Genomic DNA, 17,192 nt, shown 5'->3' with positions numbered 1-17,192 from the left:
CCTGCTCCTTGGATGCTGCCTGACCTGCTGCGCTTTTCCAGCAACACATTTTTAAGCTCTGATACTGCTTATGCCAACATCTTTAAGCGGCAATTGGATAGGTACATGGATGGGTGCTTAAGCTAGGACAAATGTTCGGCACAACATCGTGGGCCGAAGGGCCTGTTCTGTGCTGTATTGTTCTATGTTCTATGTTCTATCTTGTTAAAAAGATGTAATATGTCATCCAGTCTATATGGGCAGAATATATTAAAAATAGGTTTTTAAAAATTGATATTATAATTTTTTTCTTTCATATGGGAGAAATCTAGTTAGAAGTATGAAAGAAGATATAAATATTTTAAAAAGGCAAGTTAACAATATGAGCATTGGTCCAAAGAAACTAAGTATGGAGAATTAATACAGATATACAATCCTTTATCTGAAATTCTGAAATCCGAAAAGCTCTGAAATCCAACATTTTTTTGTGGCGTGTAGAGCGTCATTTTGGCGTGTGAACAGGTGACCCAACTCCACATCCACTTGAACCACGTCACTCAGGTGCGACATGACAGCATGGCCCAGCACTGGGAGGCATCAATTGCGTCTCGGAGCTTGTACTGTTCACATGGGCACCTGCTGTTAGGTCATTTTCTTTTCTCTATTTCACTGTGAAAATGTCATTTATTTTGAAATCCGAAAAATTCTGTATTCCGAGAAAACAACTGGCCCCCCCCCCAAGGATTTTGTGCAATGGATTGTATACCTGAAATGGAAACTAAAGGTGTGACAGATGAATTGAACAGGTATTTTACATTAGTTTTCACAATAAAGTACACAAGGAGCATTCCAGAAGCAGCACCAACCGAGGGGTAAGAGAAAACCACATTCACCAAAGAAGTGATATCAAGTAAACTGTTGGAGCTACAGCTAACAAGCTCCTGGCTCTTGAAAGAAATACCTAACAAACGCACGGGTTTTAATTTTCCAAAACTCCCTGGATTTGGTGAAGGTCCCATTAAATTGGAAGGTGGCAAGGAGATTTTCTTTACTCAAAAAGGGAGGGATGCAGCGAGCAGGAAACATCTGGGTAGTTAGCTTAACATCTGCCGTAGAGAAATTGTTAGATCATTTTAATAAAGTTATAAGAGGGCATTCAGGTAGTTTCAAAGTAATCTGATGGAGCTAGTATGTTTTTGTGAAAAGGGACTTTACTGAGCTATTGGAGTTGTCTGAAGACCAGGCAGGTAAATTTGGGAGGGGCACTATGAGAGAGGTGAGTGAATTGGAAAGATGCATTGTGAGACAGGAATGAATTGGAAAGGGGCATTGTAAGACAGGTGAGTGATTTGGAAGGGACACTGTGAGACAGGTAAGTGATTAGGAAAGGGCACTGTGTGAAGCAATTGGATGAATTGGTAAGCACACTCTGGGACCAGCAGATGAGTTCACTGACAGTGGAGCTAGTCTTTATTGTACAGCACCAATGTAATGATTAACCAATTGGATTTGTGATACGCGTGAGGGATCAAACAGACTGGTCAGGCCCACAGAGCCCCGTCACTACTGAAGATCATTCATCTTCCTCCTCCTAGTGCCAGTCCATTATGTTTCTGCTTCACCAGCTAAACGGAGCTTAATTTACACAAAGTGAAACCTTTGCTCATTTTTTACAGTCTATTAAATACCTCTGCTCGCCCAGTACCTTAAAGAGGAAATGGTATTTTGTCTGTCATTGCATTGGATAGAACGTTGGAGATCTGGCGATGCCATTTTGAAGTAAATGCATTTTTTTCAGTGATTGTGATCTGGAATGTAAGACTTGAAAGATTATGAAGGGGCAGCATGGTGGCTCAGTGGTTAGCACTGCTGCCTCACAGCACCAGGGTCCCAGGTTCGATTCCAGCCTCGGGTGACTGACTGTGTGGAGTTTGCACGTTCTCCCCGTGTCTGCGTGGGTTTCCTCCGGGTGCTCCGCTTTCCGTCCACAGTCCAAAGATTAGGTGAAGTGGCCATGCTAAATTGCCCGTGGTGTTAGGTGCATTAGTCAGAGGAAAATGGGTCTGGGTGGGTTACTCTTCAGAGAGTCAGTGTGGACTTGTTGGGCCAAAGGGCCTGTTTCCATACTGTAGGGAATCTAATCTAATTTCCACTATTCTCCCTGGTTTTCAAAATGTAACTGGATAAATGCTAGAAAAGGAAACATTTCTCAGGGAGTGGTTGGTCTAATTGGACAGCTGCTTTAAAACCAGCGCAGGTTGAATGGGCCAAATGGCCTCCCTTAAAGCTGCAAGATGTTTACTTTTCCACAAAATTGTATTGGAATGATTGGTACTGTTCTAACCGAAATATCTTTCAGAAAGGGACTTTTCCCGACTGACTGATTTTATTCCTCACTTTTGCAATTGGATGTTCAAAGAATTGATCTTGCCCCAATTGGTTAAGTTTGATCCTTGCTAATGAGTGTACATCTGTTACCCGGGAGACAGGGAGGAGTAAATCAGATGATGCTCCCCTCCTTGATGGCTATCCAGTGACCCCTATTGGAGAAGTGCAGTTACTGGAGGCCCATGTGGATGTGCAGCAATACAGACAGTCCCCTGGTTGTGAATAGGTTCTGTTCCTGAATCCATTCACAAGGCAAATTGTAGGCAAATCAGAAAATAATGCAGGACAATAGAAATTTGTAAGTACAAGAAATGTTCACATGTCAGATATTTAAAGTTACAACCCTGTATGGGATTGTGTTTGTAAATTAGATGTTCTTAAATCGGTTATCTCTGTCGTATCAACGTGTATGCTGTCTGACCAGAGATGTGCCATGTATTAGCAACATTTGTTTAGACTTTGGATTTGTTTTTTTGTGAAGGGGTTTCTAATTAATTAGATCAGTCTTTCCAGAACTATGACTTTCAAGCGACTACAGTACATGTCTGAGATCAGGTAACCGCAAGCCTCCAGGAGTGCGAATGGAAGTTTGTTGTGCTGTGGTTTATGTCAGGAGAGAAAGATCATAAAGCCATTCATGAAGCAGAATGTAGGATCAGCAACTTATTTTTCTCAGTTTAGTTCCAAAATGTTTGGGTTCCATTTCATTTGGTTCAGTCCATGGCGGGTGTCTCTATGCAGTGGACCGCCTCCATTTCCAAAAACGAGGTCAGCAGATACATGGGAACACCCCATCCCCCCCCACACCCACCACCAGCAAGTCCCCCTCCAAACTACCCATTCCTTCAGAGTCATAGACCCTTCGGTCCAACTCATCCATGCCAACCAGATATCCTAACCCAATCTAGTCCCGTTTGCCAGCATTTGGCCCATATCCCTCTAAACCTTTCCTATTCATATACCCATCCAGATGCCTCTTAAATGCTGTAATTGTCCCAGCCTCCACCATTTTCTCTGGCAGCTCATTCCATATCTGCACCACCCACTATGTGAAAAAGTTGCTCCTTAGGTCCCTTTTATATCTTTCCCCTCTCGCCCTAAAACCATGCCCTCTAGTTCGGGACTCCCCCACTCCAGGGAAGATACCATGTCTATTTACCCTATCCATGCCCCTCATGATTTTATGAACCCCTCAGCCTCCGATGCTCCAGGGAAAACAGCCCCAGCCTATTCAGCATCTGTCTGTAGCTCAAATCCTCCAACCCTGGCAACATTCTTGTAAATCTTTTCTGAACCCTTTCAAGTTTCACAACATCTTTCTGATAGGAAGGAGACCAGAATTGCACGTAATATTCCAACAGTGGCCTAACCAATGTCCTGTACAGCTGCAACATGACCTCCCAGCTCCTGTACTCAATACTCTGACCATTAAAGGAAAGTATACCAAACACCTTCTTCACTATCCCGTCTATCTGCAACTCCACTTTCAAGGAGCTATGAACCTGCACCTTACCATTAATTGTATGAGTCCTGCTAAGATTTGCTTTCCCAAAATGCAGCACCTCACATTTATCTAAATTAAACTCCATCTGCCACTTCTCAGCCCATTGGCCCAGCTGGTCCAGATCCTGTTGTAATCTGAGGTATCCCTCTTCGCTGTCCACTACACCTCCAATTTTGGTGTCATCTGCAAACTTACTAACTGTACCTCTTATGCTCGCATCCAAGCCATTTGTGTCAATGATGAAAAGTAGAGGACCCAGCACCGATCCTTGTGGCACTCCACTGGTCACAGGCCTCCAGTCTGAAAAACAACCCTCCACCACCACCCTCTGTCAGTTCTGTATCCAAATGGATAGTTCTCCCTGTATTCCATGAGATCTAACCTTGCTAACCAGTCTCCCATGGGGAACTTTGTCGAACGCCTTACTGAAGTCCACATAGATCACATCTATCGCTCTGCCCTCATCAATCCTCTTTGTTACTTCGTCAAAAAACTCAATCAAGTTTGTGAGACTTGATTTCCCACGAATAAGTCATGTTGACTGTCCCGAATCAGTCCTTGCCTTGCCTCCAACAACTTGCCCACCACTGAGGTCAGGTTCACTGGTCTATAGTTCCCTGGCTTGTCCTTACCACCCTTCTTAAACAGTGGCACCACGTTAGCCAACCTCAGTCTTCTGGCGCCTCACCTGTGACTATCGATGATACAAATATCTCAGCAAGGGGCCCAGCAATCATTTCTCTAGCTTCCCACAGAGTTCGAGGATACACCCCATTAGCTCCTGGGAATTTATCCACCTTTATGCATTTCAAGACATCCATCACTTCCTCCTCTGTAATATGGACATTTTTTCAAGGTGTCACCATCTATTTCCCCACATTCTATATCTTTCATGTCCTTTTCCACAGTAAATAATGATGCAAAATACTCATTTAATATCTTCCCCATCTCCTGCAGCTCCACACAAAGGCTGCCTTGCTCATCTCCTGCAGCTCCACACAAAGGCTGCCTTGCTGACCTTTAAGGGGCTGTATTCGCTCCCTAGTTACCCTTTTGTCATTAATGTATTTATAAAAACCTTTTGGATTCTCCTTAACCCTATTTGCCAAACCTATTTCATGTCCCCTTTTTGCCATTGGGTCATTGGGTCAAAATCCTGGAACTTGCTTCCTAACAGCATTATGGGTCTACCCATAGCACATGGGCAGTAGCAATTCAAGACTGCAGCTTACCACCACCTTCTCAAGGATCAACTAGGGACGGGCAATAAATACGGGGCCCAGCCAGTGACACCTGCATTCCATGAGGGTTTTTTTTAAGTTTCATGTACAAAAGGAGATTTGTGTAAAAAGCAGTTAAGGAAATAAGTTGCCTCGGTAACGTATTTGGCCAGAACTCTGTGGATTATTGAAATACTGAGAAAGTCTATGCTCTCAATTGTATGAACATATAAGAAAGAGATTTCACAGCTTACAGGACCAGAACTGAGAAGAAATAATTTGGTCAACCCACCAGATACCTACAGGGAAGGGAAGTTTCTCAGGCGTATGATTAAACTGTAAAGAGACTTTTATTATGCTGTGCTTTTGAAATCTTTCCAAACTGTGATATATTTAGATTGCTTGGCGTATTTTCTTTCTTTTTCTTTTGTGTCATGCACTTCCGCGTTATTGTTAAAAGCCAATCTTGCAGCCTTGTGAGGTTATGTTTCAGTGAAAGACTGCCTTTTTAAATAAAAATTAAAAGTAAAATAAGATCAAACAAGCCAGAGTTCATTCTGGGATCTGACTTGTCCAGTAATAACGTCAGCTGAGATCATAAGAACTGGAAGCACTCAGCTCTTCCTCGCTGTCGCCTCACTCGACTCCCTCCACTGTGAGTACATTATCAGATTGATTGTCTGACATCCTGTGCAGTACAACGAGAAATGGTCTCCAATTAAACATTGGGAAGACTGAAACCATTGTATATGATTCTTCTGAAGAAAGCACTCAAATTGTTAATTTCACTTTCCCTCCACAGATGCTGCAGGAGCTGCTGAGTTTCTCCAGCTGTTTAGATTTTTGTTTCAGATTTTCAGCATCTGCAGTCCTTTATTTCATTTTCGAATTTTAAGCTTAAACTATGACGTGTATCAATCTTTCCTTCCTGATACCCATGTTAGCGGGCAGGAGAGTTAGGAATGCAATGCGCATTCAGTTTACCCAGTTTGGGTTCTGCCAGGGACACTCAGCTCCTGACCTCATTACAGCCTTGGTTTAAACCTGGACAAAAGAGCTGAGTTCCAGGGGTGAGGGGAGAGTGACAGCCCTCAACCTCAAGGCTGTATTTGACCGAGTAAGGCATCGAGTAGCCCTAGCAAAACTGAAATCACTGGGTACTGGGGCAACCTCCTGGCTGGTTGGAATTATACCTGCTACATGGGAAGATGCTTGCAGTCATTGGAGGTTTGTCATGTCAGCTCCAGGACGTCTCTGCATGAATTCCTCAGGGTAGTGTCCTAGACCCAACCATCTTCAACTACTTCAACAATGACCTTCCCTCCATCATAAGGTGAGAAATGGGAATGTTCGCTGATGACTGCACAATATTCAGCACCATTCAGGACTCCTCAGGTACTGAAGCAGTCCATGTCCAAATGCAACAAGATCGAGGACAATATCCAGGCTTGGGTTGACAAGTGGCAAATAACATTCATACCACACAATTGCCAAGCAATGACCATCACCAGTTAGAGGAGAAAGTGAGGTCTGCAGATGCTGGAGATCAAAGTTGAAACTTTATTGCTGGAACAGCACAGCAGGTCAGGCAGCATCCAGGGAACAGGAGATTCGACGTTTCGGGCACAGGCCGAAGAAGGGCCTGTGCCCGAAACGTCGAATCTCCTGTTCCCTGGATGCTGCCTGACCTGCTGTGCTGTTCCAGCAATAAAGTTTCAACATCACCAGTTAGAGACAATCTAACCATCACTCCTTGATATTCAACTGTTACCATCACTATCAACATTTTGGGGTTACCATTGACCAGGAACTCAATTGGTCTTGCCCCATAAACACAGTAACTACAAGGTCAGAGGCTAGGAACACTGCAGCGAGTAACTCACCTCCTGACTCCCCAAAGCCCTGTCCACCATCTACAAGGCACAAGTCAGATGGAGCACCCACCACTTGGCTGGATGGGTGCAGCTCCAACAACTCTCAAAATGCTTGACACCATCCAGAACAAAGACTTGGAAATTTATCACCATTTCTTCACTGTCGCTGGGTCAAAATCCTGGAATTCGAAGGCATTGTGGGTCAACGTACTGCATGTGGACTGCAGCGATTCAGGGCAGTAGGTGATCACCACCTTCTCAAGGGACAACTAGGGACAACCAATAACTGCCCACATCCCATAAATGAATTTTAAAAGGTGGTCACCTAGGAATTACATGTTGGCGTATGCAGACATGAGGATCTGAACAGCTGCCCTAGTGGGGGTGCTATCATATGATTTAAGTAGATTTACACCAGTGGGGGAGAGTTGACTTTTACATGGAATCAACGATTACTCAAACATCATATGGTTTTCCATTGGACTCTTGACTGATCTGTCATGTTCTTAAGGGTTCCCGAAATGCTGCTGCTCTTGCCTTAACTTGTACCTAGTCCCCTTACCCCATCAGTCCTGTGCTTGTTGAACTACATTGGTCAAGCAATATCCTCTGTTTTGAATTCTTTATCCTTGTTTGCACATCGACACATGACTTCATTCCTTGCCCGTCTCTTTAATCTCCTGCAGCCCCATAATCTGAGATCTCTGCACTTTTCCAATTTTAGTTTTGTGAGCACCCCACGTTTTAATTAATCACTTCACGATTGGGGACCATGCCTTCAGCTGACTACATGTCAGGCTCTCGAATTCCCTCTCCTAACCTCTACACCTCTGCATCTTGCCTTCCTCCTTCTCTCCAAAATCGCCAGTATGCCAATGCATTTTTCTGCATCATAGTTTGTGTAAATATTTGGGCGGCACGGTGGCTTGGTGGTTAGCATTGCTGCCTCACAGCACCAGGATCCTAGGTTCGATTCCAGCCTCGAGTGACTGTCTGTGTGGAGTTTGCACACTCTCCCCGTATCTGCGTGGGTTTCCTCCGGTTGCTCCGGTTTCCTCCCACAGTTCAAAGATGTGCAGGTCAGGTAAATTAGCCATGCTACACTGCCCGTAGTGTTAGGTGCATTAGTCAGATGGAAGTGGGTCTGGGTGGGTACTCTTGGTACAATGTGGACTTGTGCCAGAGAGCCTGTTTCCATACTGTAGGGAATCTAATCTAATCTAAATGCGTCTGTGAGGTACTTTGTGTTAAAGTCATTATATAACACAAGACAGGCTGTTTGAGTGCAAGACACCCACTACACTCTTGTGAAAATCTATGGTTACACATGCAAAAGATCTAGCACCACCTTCTAAGGGCAGCAAGTCCTTTATGCTACATAAAGAAAGGCCAAGTTCCATCTAACTTAGGGTCCAAGCAGCTGAAGGTGTGGCCAATGACAGAGAGTGAGAAGAGTTTGAAATGATCAAGCATTCATAATTGCAGGAGTCTGAACACTTGAGCTCATGGATCGAGGGGTGAGAGAGAGTGGTTGAGATCATGAAGGTTTTTGAATGAGAGGATGGAATTTGTAAAGTTTGGGCTGTTGTTGGATCTTGAGTCAGTGAGCGCAGAGGTGATACATCAGCATCTTTGAATGCTGTTATGGCTAGTTAAGGTTAAATCGATGACCTCCTTTATTAGCCACAAGAAATATTTTTAATTCTTTTCAGAGCACCACTAAATCACATTTCAATGAAAGTCAAAATTAAAAAGTCAATTACAAAGATTTTCTAGCATGAAAGAGGTATTGTATTAATTACTAGCTCTGGGAAGAATAACACAATATTCCATCAAATACACAAACACACGATATGACATCAAAAAGAGGAAGGGTGGTCAGTACAAAAAGAAAAGTCAAGAGTAAAAATATTTTGGAGTCCTTAAGGTGTGAGGATTTAAGCTGAGACCATTGTTATTTAATTAATTATTTGTATCCTCAGCACTTGTGGAATTTGTCAATATCTTTTAGTTCTTAGTGAGTAGTTATTTCTTGAGTTTGCTTTTTAACCAGGTGTTGTGTTGAAAGACTGAGAAACAGAGAGAGAGTCTTCCAGTTCTACTATTACCAACCCATCTTTCTTTCTCTCATTACACCAAAGCAGTTACCTGAAATATAGTTCACTTTTGTATTCCCGTGTCTGGTGTTTTTTTCTCTTTTTTTTCACCCGAGCTGGATAATCTGCTGGGGACTTTTGATATTTCCGAAAGAATGTGAATCAACCTGAAGATGCAGATCTAAGTTGCAATGCCATTGTTAATTTCAGCTCAGACTGATGATTGTTTATTGATGGTTTCATGTATTTAATCTTGGAGAGTCAATGAGGAGTGGTCAACTTCAGGATTGTCCCCTCCAATCAAAAAAAAAATGTAGAACTCACCTCCTGTGAAGGTTCACCCATCAAGAATATGCGACCCCAGCCACTAGCAATGGGTAGATATGGGAATCTGGGTGAGCAAGATGGTGGACAGCAGCGACAAAAACATGGATACCGTGGGAAAAAAAGTGAAGCTGGATGAAAAATGTGAGCTAGGTGCAAGACTAGATGGAGCCTAGAGCCCATTCCAGAGGTAGGCATTGACTGGAATCATGAGTCCTCCTCACAAATCTTTCAGACAAGGGAGAGGTCCATTCCACAAAGGCAGTAATCCAGTTTTTTGTTCCTGAAGGTAATTGACAGAAGAATGATTCTCGTTCCCGAGACTGTCGGAAAAACTGAACAGAGGGAGACACGCAGATAAATAACACAAGAAATGGTAGCCGTTACATGGAGGTGCCAGTGTTGGACTGGTGTGGACAAAGTCAGACGTCACACAATACCAGGGTGTAATCCACTAGGTTTATTTGAAACCACAAACTTGTGATTTAAAGTAAACCTGTTGGACTATAACCTGGTGTCGTGTGATGTCTGACTTTAACACAAGAAAGTTAATAATAATAGGTATTTGTGAACCTTGACCCTACGTTAGACTGTTTCCCCCCCCCCCCCCCAATAAGCATTCATGTTCACTACCTTTGTTAACCCGTCCTAGGAGAATAAGGACAGAAGTGTTACAAAATGTACAGCAGGAAATGATCCATTCTTCATCTCTGCTAGTTGTTAGCCTTAAGGGAAATGAGAAGGGGACAAAAAAAGCAATAAACATTTAAGACCATTAACCTTTTGAATCATGGACTGAATATTGGTGTTGCAGTGCATCATCCCTAATGACTCTTAATTAATCAGATTAACACACTCAGTCAATGCCCGTTGCCTTTAAAGATTTCTCATTGATGCAATTAAAACCATATGCAGAGTAACATAGGTTATTTATCAATTCTGTAACGCAACAGGAACATTCATAATGTTCAAGGTACTAGGAAAATACACACAAACTGTGTACTTCATACTTCAGAACGAGACAACTGTGTGGGAAGGGGAAATTTGTGAGTGACTGGACGTCTAATCTTGCTAGTATTGCAATGTGTCAACTGGGTTTTTTTTTCTCTCTCCCATTTTATACAGTTTCTCTGAAGTGTGGCCTGGCTAGGTTCTTGTTAAAGCTCTGCTTTCTTTCCTGAAAGGAGAATAAAGCCTTTCTTCCCATGCAAACCATTTGCAGAGGTCCCTTTTGTTAGTGCCTGCTTAATCCATTTTAAGATGCCAGTCTGTAAAAATGCATAGAGCAACAGAAGGGCTTTGCAGTGTGAAGGGATTCCTGTGGTAAAACAATTTGAGCCATCTGATGCAACTCAAGCGTAAGCCACCTTAGTGATGTGCAACAAATTCCTCTATTTGTATCCTTTTTTTTGTACTGAGCAAGTCAGCATTTTATGACCAGTAACATTTATGGTACAGAATTCTCCAAGAGATGCATGGTGACAATATTCAATTCTGCCCAGCAACAGGGGAGGGCCAGTTATAAGGTTTTCCAAGGGTCAACTCGGGCAATTCCTGTTTCTTCAAAGGTCACAGGCACAGAGTAAGGATTTTAGATGAAGACAATGTTAGGAATGAAAACAAAAATTACTGAAGGTCACATGAGGTCAGGCAGCTTCCATGGAGAGAAAGCAAGCCACCTAGACTCGAAATGTTAGCTTGCTTTCTCCCCATGGATGCTGCCTGACCTGCTGTGATCTCCAGCAATTTGTTGCTTTCAGTCCAGATTCCAACATCTGCAGACTCCAACAATGTTAGAAGTGCTGCAGTTAGTTGTGTTGCTGGGAAGCCAGTTGAACTACACCATTTCTATGAATGGGATTAGGAAGGAGTCCAGAGCAGTTGAATTCCTCACTGCAGTCAGAACTCAGGGAGAGGTTCTAGGAATTAGCATACAGTGAAGTGTTGGAGTCAGAACTCAAAACTAATCCTGCGGAGCTAATAACTTGGGACGTTCACTGTTCCTCTCTTTTGGAGGAAGATGTGAGGGTCATGGAAACAGGCTGCTAGCATTAATGCTTCAGTTTGGCTCAGAGATGGAGTTGTCTTGAAAGTGGGGCTGGGGGCGGGGGGGATGGTGGAATTCCCAGGGGCAGCTCTAGATCGGTGAAGCTAGCTGTCTGCGAAGTCTCAGGCTTTCTTTGTGAACTATTGAAGTGCAGTTTTGACGTACAGGCATGGGGGAGCATAGATCCAGGAAAGGAGGGTAATGATCTAGAAGGGGAGCAGGCATTGAATTAGCCATGGGTGAACAGCTCTAGAAAAGGAATTTCAAAGCTAAATCAGCAAAAGTGAAGAATCGCGATCCGTTGGGAAATTTAGTACATTTTCATGGAGAAAGTGAGGTCTGCAGATGCTGGAGATCAAAGTTGAAACTTTATTGCTGGAACAGCACAGCAGGTCAGGCAGCATCCAGGGAACAGGAGATTCGACGTTTCGGGCACAGGCCCTTCTTCAGGAATCATTTTCATGACCAATTGCATCATTACAACCTGACCGGGGGTGGGTGGAGGGTGTGTATTGAGAAATCAGGGGGGAATCTGTCTTAATTGCACTAATTATTTTGTGCGGTATTTGACCACAATCTATTACCCATACCTAACACCTGTATTCTGGCTGTTGGAAATACATATGCCCTCGGGATTGTGTTATAGTTCTGACATAGTATAGTAGAATGTGTCACTGTTTGTCCAAAGCCACGGAATCTTGTGGCTTTATTCCTTAGTATAGCTACTGGATCTCACACTTTGAAAACAAACCTGCTGGTCCCTAGCCAGACTTTAACATAAATGTAACCATTTGGTCAGTGATTGGAGCAGATGCAATATCATGACGACTGGATTGTTGCCTAACATGACACAGATCAAAAAATAGAGAGTTGGGTATGGAAAACATTTCATTCTCTACAAATCTGTTCAGACAGTCCAACCAAGCTCCTCGTCCTCCTCATCACTCTCTCTCCTCAATTTCCTTTAAAGTCTTAGTTCTTCTTTTTCCCCACATGAGACCTCCTTGTTTCAGGCTACGCCAAGCTTTAACCCACCAACTCCTCCTGACTCTCATTACTATGTGTCCCCATTCCTTTCCACAGTCAGAAATAGGAGGAGAAGAGACCATTCAGCCCCTTTGCAATTCAGTGTATTCTAGGTGACCCAATCTTGGCCTCAAGTTCACCAGATACCCATTGCACATAGATCTATAGATCAATGACCATTCCATTTTGGTATTCAACTGCTCAATGACCCAGGTCTCTTACAGATTTCCAAAGATTCATGATGCTCTGGGAGTGGAAACTTCTCTTCATTGCTAACTTGGAAACTTCTTATCCTGAAATTATGCTCTTTTTGTTCAAGAATCTCCCACGAGGGAAAACAACCTACCAGCATCTGTCGGCCACTATCTGAATATTAATTTTCAATAATGTCATCCTCCTGCTAAACTGCAATGAAAGAATGAATAAGTTGCTCAATATTTCCTCCTAAGACATTGCCTTTGTCTCTGGAATCAGCCTTGCGTACTTTTTCTGAGCTGTTTCCAATGCAAGTATTTTTCTCCAGAAATAAGGACATCTGTAATTCTCTATAAATAAGGACATCAAATCTGAAGTTTGCAATATCTTGAGTGATCTTGACAAGGTGGACAAAGAAAGAGAAAGTTTCCTGAGTCCGGAACTGGGGGCACTGTTTGAAAATCACCCTTTTAGGACTGAGATGAGAATTTTTCTCTCTCTGAGGGTTATGTGACTTTGTTGTATGGGTATGATATCTTTGTACAATAAGTACATTCAGCTGCTGCCCCATCAATGCTTACTAGTGGTGGAGCCCTCTGGAACAACAGTAATCTGGAGCCCTTTCTTCCTCCTTAATGCCCCTCTTTTCCCATCTTCATCTTCTAAAGGTCCTTTCTAAGTATCTGCCTCTTTGGCTGTGCTTTCCATCATCACGTTTGTCTATAAGTTGATCTTCAATTTCTTATAAACCGCTTGGTGAAGGAAGGGTGGGAACCATCTTTTGCTACACAAAGTCTGTCTGGATAGAAGTTGTCGTCAGAATTAGGCATTGACCGATTTTTCTTTCTCTTTTAGGTAACGTTTCTTTTTTAACTGGATTGAAGAGTCAGCCTTTTGCTCAGGTGTGGGGCCTTCCAACTCTTGGGCAAACAGTCGTCATTGCAGCATCAGCTCCCGCCCTCTTTTGTTCTGAAGATCTCAGGAAGTCTCTTCCCCCCCCCCACCCCCCACCCCCCCAGCTCCCCACCCCAGCCAAACGAAAAGAGCAATGAGCAACAGCGGGGCAAGAGAGGGACCATCCAGACAGGCCGCAGCAGCTGCCAAACAGCCTGCTCCAGCAGCTGAACCCGTGAGGAGAGGACGAGGAAGGCCCAAGAAGCAGCCTCAAGTAAGCCTTTGGGTTTCCATAGCAACACAAGCAGTACCTTCATCGGGTAACACTGACTTGGCCATCTCCAGGACAGATCCAAGCATGCTTCTGTGTGTCTGACAATTTACACCACAAAAATCAATCCCTTACCTCCTCTTTGCTGGAGAATCACTCAACAAAGTCAATTTGGCATCCATCTGCCTGGATGGGTGGAACTCTACAAGCATTCAAGGTGCCCAATAGCATCCAGGACAAAGTAGCCCACTTGATTGGCACCCCATCCACCACCTTTAATATTTACCCCCTTCACCACTGACACATAATGACAACAGCGTGAACCCATCCACAAGGTCCACAGCAGTAACTCACCAAGGCTCCATTGAAAGCACAATTACGTCATCTATCACTTCGAAGGGCATCAGATACATAAGGACAAGGAACTGGCAATTCATCCCCCTCAAGCCTGCTCCGCCATTTGACAGGTTATGGCTGACCCCATCTCGGCCTCTGCTCCACTTTCCTTTTTGTTCTGCATAACCTTTAACCCATTACAAATTAAAAATCTGTCTATCTCCTTCAATTTATTCAGTGTCTCAGCATCTCCTGCATTCTGGGGTAATAAATTCCACAGCTTCACCGCCCTTTGAGAGCAGTAATTTCTCCTCATCTCTGTAATAAATCTGCCACCCCTTATCCTAAAACTACGACCTCTTGTTCTACATTGCCCCCATGAGAGGAAAGACCTTCTCTCCGTCCAATTTGTCAATCCCCTTTGGTGTCTTTTATTCCTCAATTAGAACTCCTCTCATTCCTCTTAACTCCAGAGAGTTTACACCTAAACTGCTCAACCTCTGTTTATTAGACAAGCCCTGACCTCTGCAATCAATCGAGTGAACCTTTTCTGGACTGCCTCCAAAGCAATGACATCTCTCCTTGGATAACGGGATTAAAGCTATACTCAGTACTCCAGATGCATTCACACTAATGAGTTGTACAGTTGCAACAACACTTGCTTATGTTTATGAATTGAATTGAATTTATTGTCACGTGAGGCACAGTGAAAAGCTTTGTCTTGCGAGCAATACAGGCAGCTCACAGAGTTAAATAGCGTAGATAGTAAATAATAAGTAAACAGCGGCAAAAACAAAAACACACGTACAGGCAAATGTTAAAAATTTGAGATTACTCTTTTCCTCTAGCAATAAATGTCCAAATTCCCTTTGCCTTCCTTACAACCCACTGTACCTGCATACTAGTTTCTAGCACTAATTCATACACTAAGACACCCAGATCCCTCTGCACTGAAGCACTCTGAAATTTCCCTCCACTTGGATAATAAGTTGCATTTTTCTCTTCTGAGCAAAATGGATAACCTCACACTTAATCACGTTTAACTCAATCTGCCGTATTTTGGCCCATTCACCTAACCTGTCCGAATCCATTTGTAAATGTCTTTATTGCAACTGACTATTTTAGTATCATCTGCAGATTTGGCTGTAGTACATTCAGAACACACATCCAAGTTATTACTTTAAATTGTAAATAATTGGAATATGGGAACACCACCACTAACAAGTTCCATTCCAAGTCACTCATTCTCCTGACTTGGAAATATATCGCTGTTCCTTCAGTGTTGCTGGACCAAAGTTCTGGACCTCTCTCTCTAATGACATTGTGGGTGTATCTCCTTCCAATCCCAGCAGTGATTCAACGAAGCAGCTCACCAGCACCTTGGAGAGCAATCAGGGCCTAGCGAGTGTGATGACCCTTACAGGAGGAATACTCTGGTAATTAAGCTCAACAATTCCTTAAGCCAGGCCAAAAATGTAAATGCATTATTTGATCAAGATTGGTCAATTGTTTCTCCTTATTCCTGATTTTGAGAACAAAAATGTCTCACCAGGTTTCGTCAATAACTCAAAAATGACTCCTTTAGTCAGAACACGTATATTTGTTAAACAATCAGCAAAATTATTAACTAAACTACTGTACAGGTTTAAACTATATCCCCTTAATCCCGTCCATACATTCATTCATATCCAAGAAAAGTCGAACTAGCTCTGCAGCGATATCGTGGGGAACTAGGAACAACACCTCCACTTGTCAAGGCTTTGACTGCAGAAGATAGAATGTTTTCAACTCGCACTGTGCCATTGTTTTCCTGTCAATAAGATTCACTTGCTAACAGTCAAAGAATGACAGAAGATGCGCATGTGTACGCGTGCATGCGTGTGTACTGAAAAAGAAACTTTAGTTCATAGGCTGTCGCTTGTCCACCTTCAGGACAGATCCTGGGGTGATTAGAATCTGTTTGTCCAACAATCAGTCCATGAAACCCATTTCTTATCTCTCCTTAAACTGAACTCTCATTGCACAGAATCGTTTGACATTTAGATATAATCGGCAAACCACTTTCTCTAGGACTTTTTAAAGTTTTTGATGACAACAATTCACATGATAAATCTCCTGTCTAAACGGTTCCATGTTCCAGTTTATCATGGTCCAGTAATATTAATTAGTTAGAACAAGCACTGCGGACATCCCATTAATGAATGACAAGAATTCCTATACTGGCCAGACCAGTTTACCATAAGAGGTAAATCCAGAAACTTTTGGCAATCCTCAGCAGGTCTGGCAACGTGTTCAGAGAGAGAAACCGGACCTGTGGTTGGTCTTAAAACTTTTATTAGAATTCCCAAAATGCAGATGGGAGAAAGTGAGGACTGCAGATGCTGGAGATTAGAGTCAAGAGTGTAGTGCTGGAAAAGCACAACAGGTCAGGCAGCATCTGAGGAGCAGGAGAATCGATGTTTCGGGAATAAGCTCTTCATCAGAAAAACTTAGTGCTGTGCTTTTCCAGCACTACACTCTCAGCCCATAATGCAGATGGCCCATCAAGTCTGCACTGTCCCTCAAAAAACCATCCCACCCACAACCTATCTTCATAAACCTGCATTGCCCATGACTAATCCACCTAGCCGACACATCCCTGGACACTGTGGGGCACTTTGGATTGGCCAATCCACCCTAACCTGCACATCTTTGGACTGAGGGAGGAAACCAGAGCACCCAGAGGAAACCCACACAAATTGAGGGAGGATGTGCAAACTCCACACAGCCATTCACCCGAGGGTGGGATCAAACACCGGTACCTGGCGCTGTGAGGCTGCAGTCCTAACCACTGAGCCATCGTGCCACCCTAATTGTGAGTCCCAAATAAGACGGTGAACCTGACAGAGGGTAACCAATAAGGTGTGAATGCTGGATATTGAGGCAATGGAGGTTAGGAATGTAAAATGCTTGACCATCAGACACAGTGTGCTTCACTATTCCAGACACTGTGAGGCGGGGGGGGGGGGTACAGACACTGGGGGGTGATAGACTTTCCA

The 17,192-nt window shown here is 43.4% G+C and overlaps 1 protein-coding gene across 4 annotated transcripts in view; it reads left to right on the top strand.

The window, feature by feature from the left end:
- The window catches only part of si:ch211-161c3.6 (high mobility group AT-hook 2b), a 222,959-nt gene that overhangs the window by 52,050 nt on the left and 153,717 nt on the right, over positions 1-17,192 (top strand). For 3 of the 4 annotated variants that reach the window (XM_043707659.1, XM_043707656.1, XM_043707657.1), the window contains exon 2: positions 13,509-13,821. In XM_043707659.1, coding sequence (XP_043563594.1) covers positions 13,702-13,821 — 120 coding nt within the window. In that variant the 5' untranslated portion in view covers positions 13,509-13,701. Of the gene's footprint in view, positions 1-2,629; positions 2,666-13,508; positions 13,822-17,192 lie in introns of those variants that run through there. The other variant, XM_043707658.1, reaches the window with a different exon arrangement.

The sequence above is a fragment of the Chiloscyllium plagiosum genome, chromosome 18, assembly GCF_004010195.1.
Source record: "Chiloscyllium plagiosum isolate BGI_BamShark_2017 chromosome 18, ASM401019v2, whole genome shotgun sequence".
Classification (NCBI taxonomy): Eukaryota; Metazoa; Chordata; class Chondrichthyes; order Orectolobiformes; family Hemiscylliidae; genus Chiloscyllium; species Chiloscyllium plagiosum.
The sequence above is the reverse complement of the archived record's forward strand: the minus strand, read 5'-3'. Positions and strand labels throughout refer to the sequence as shown.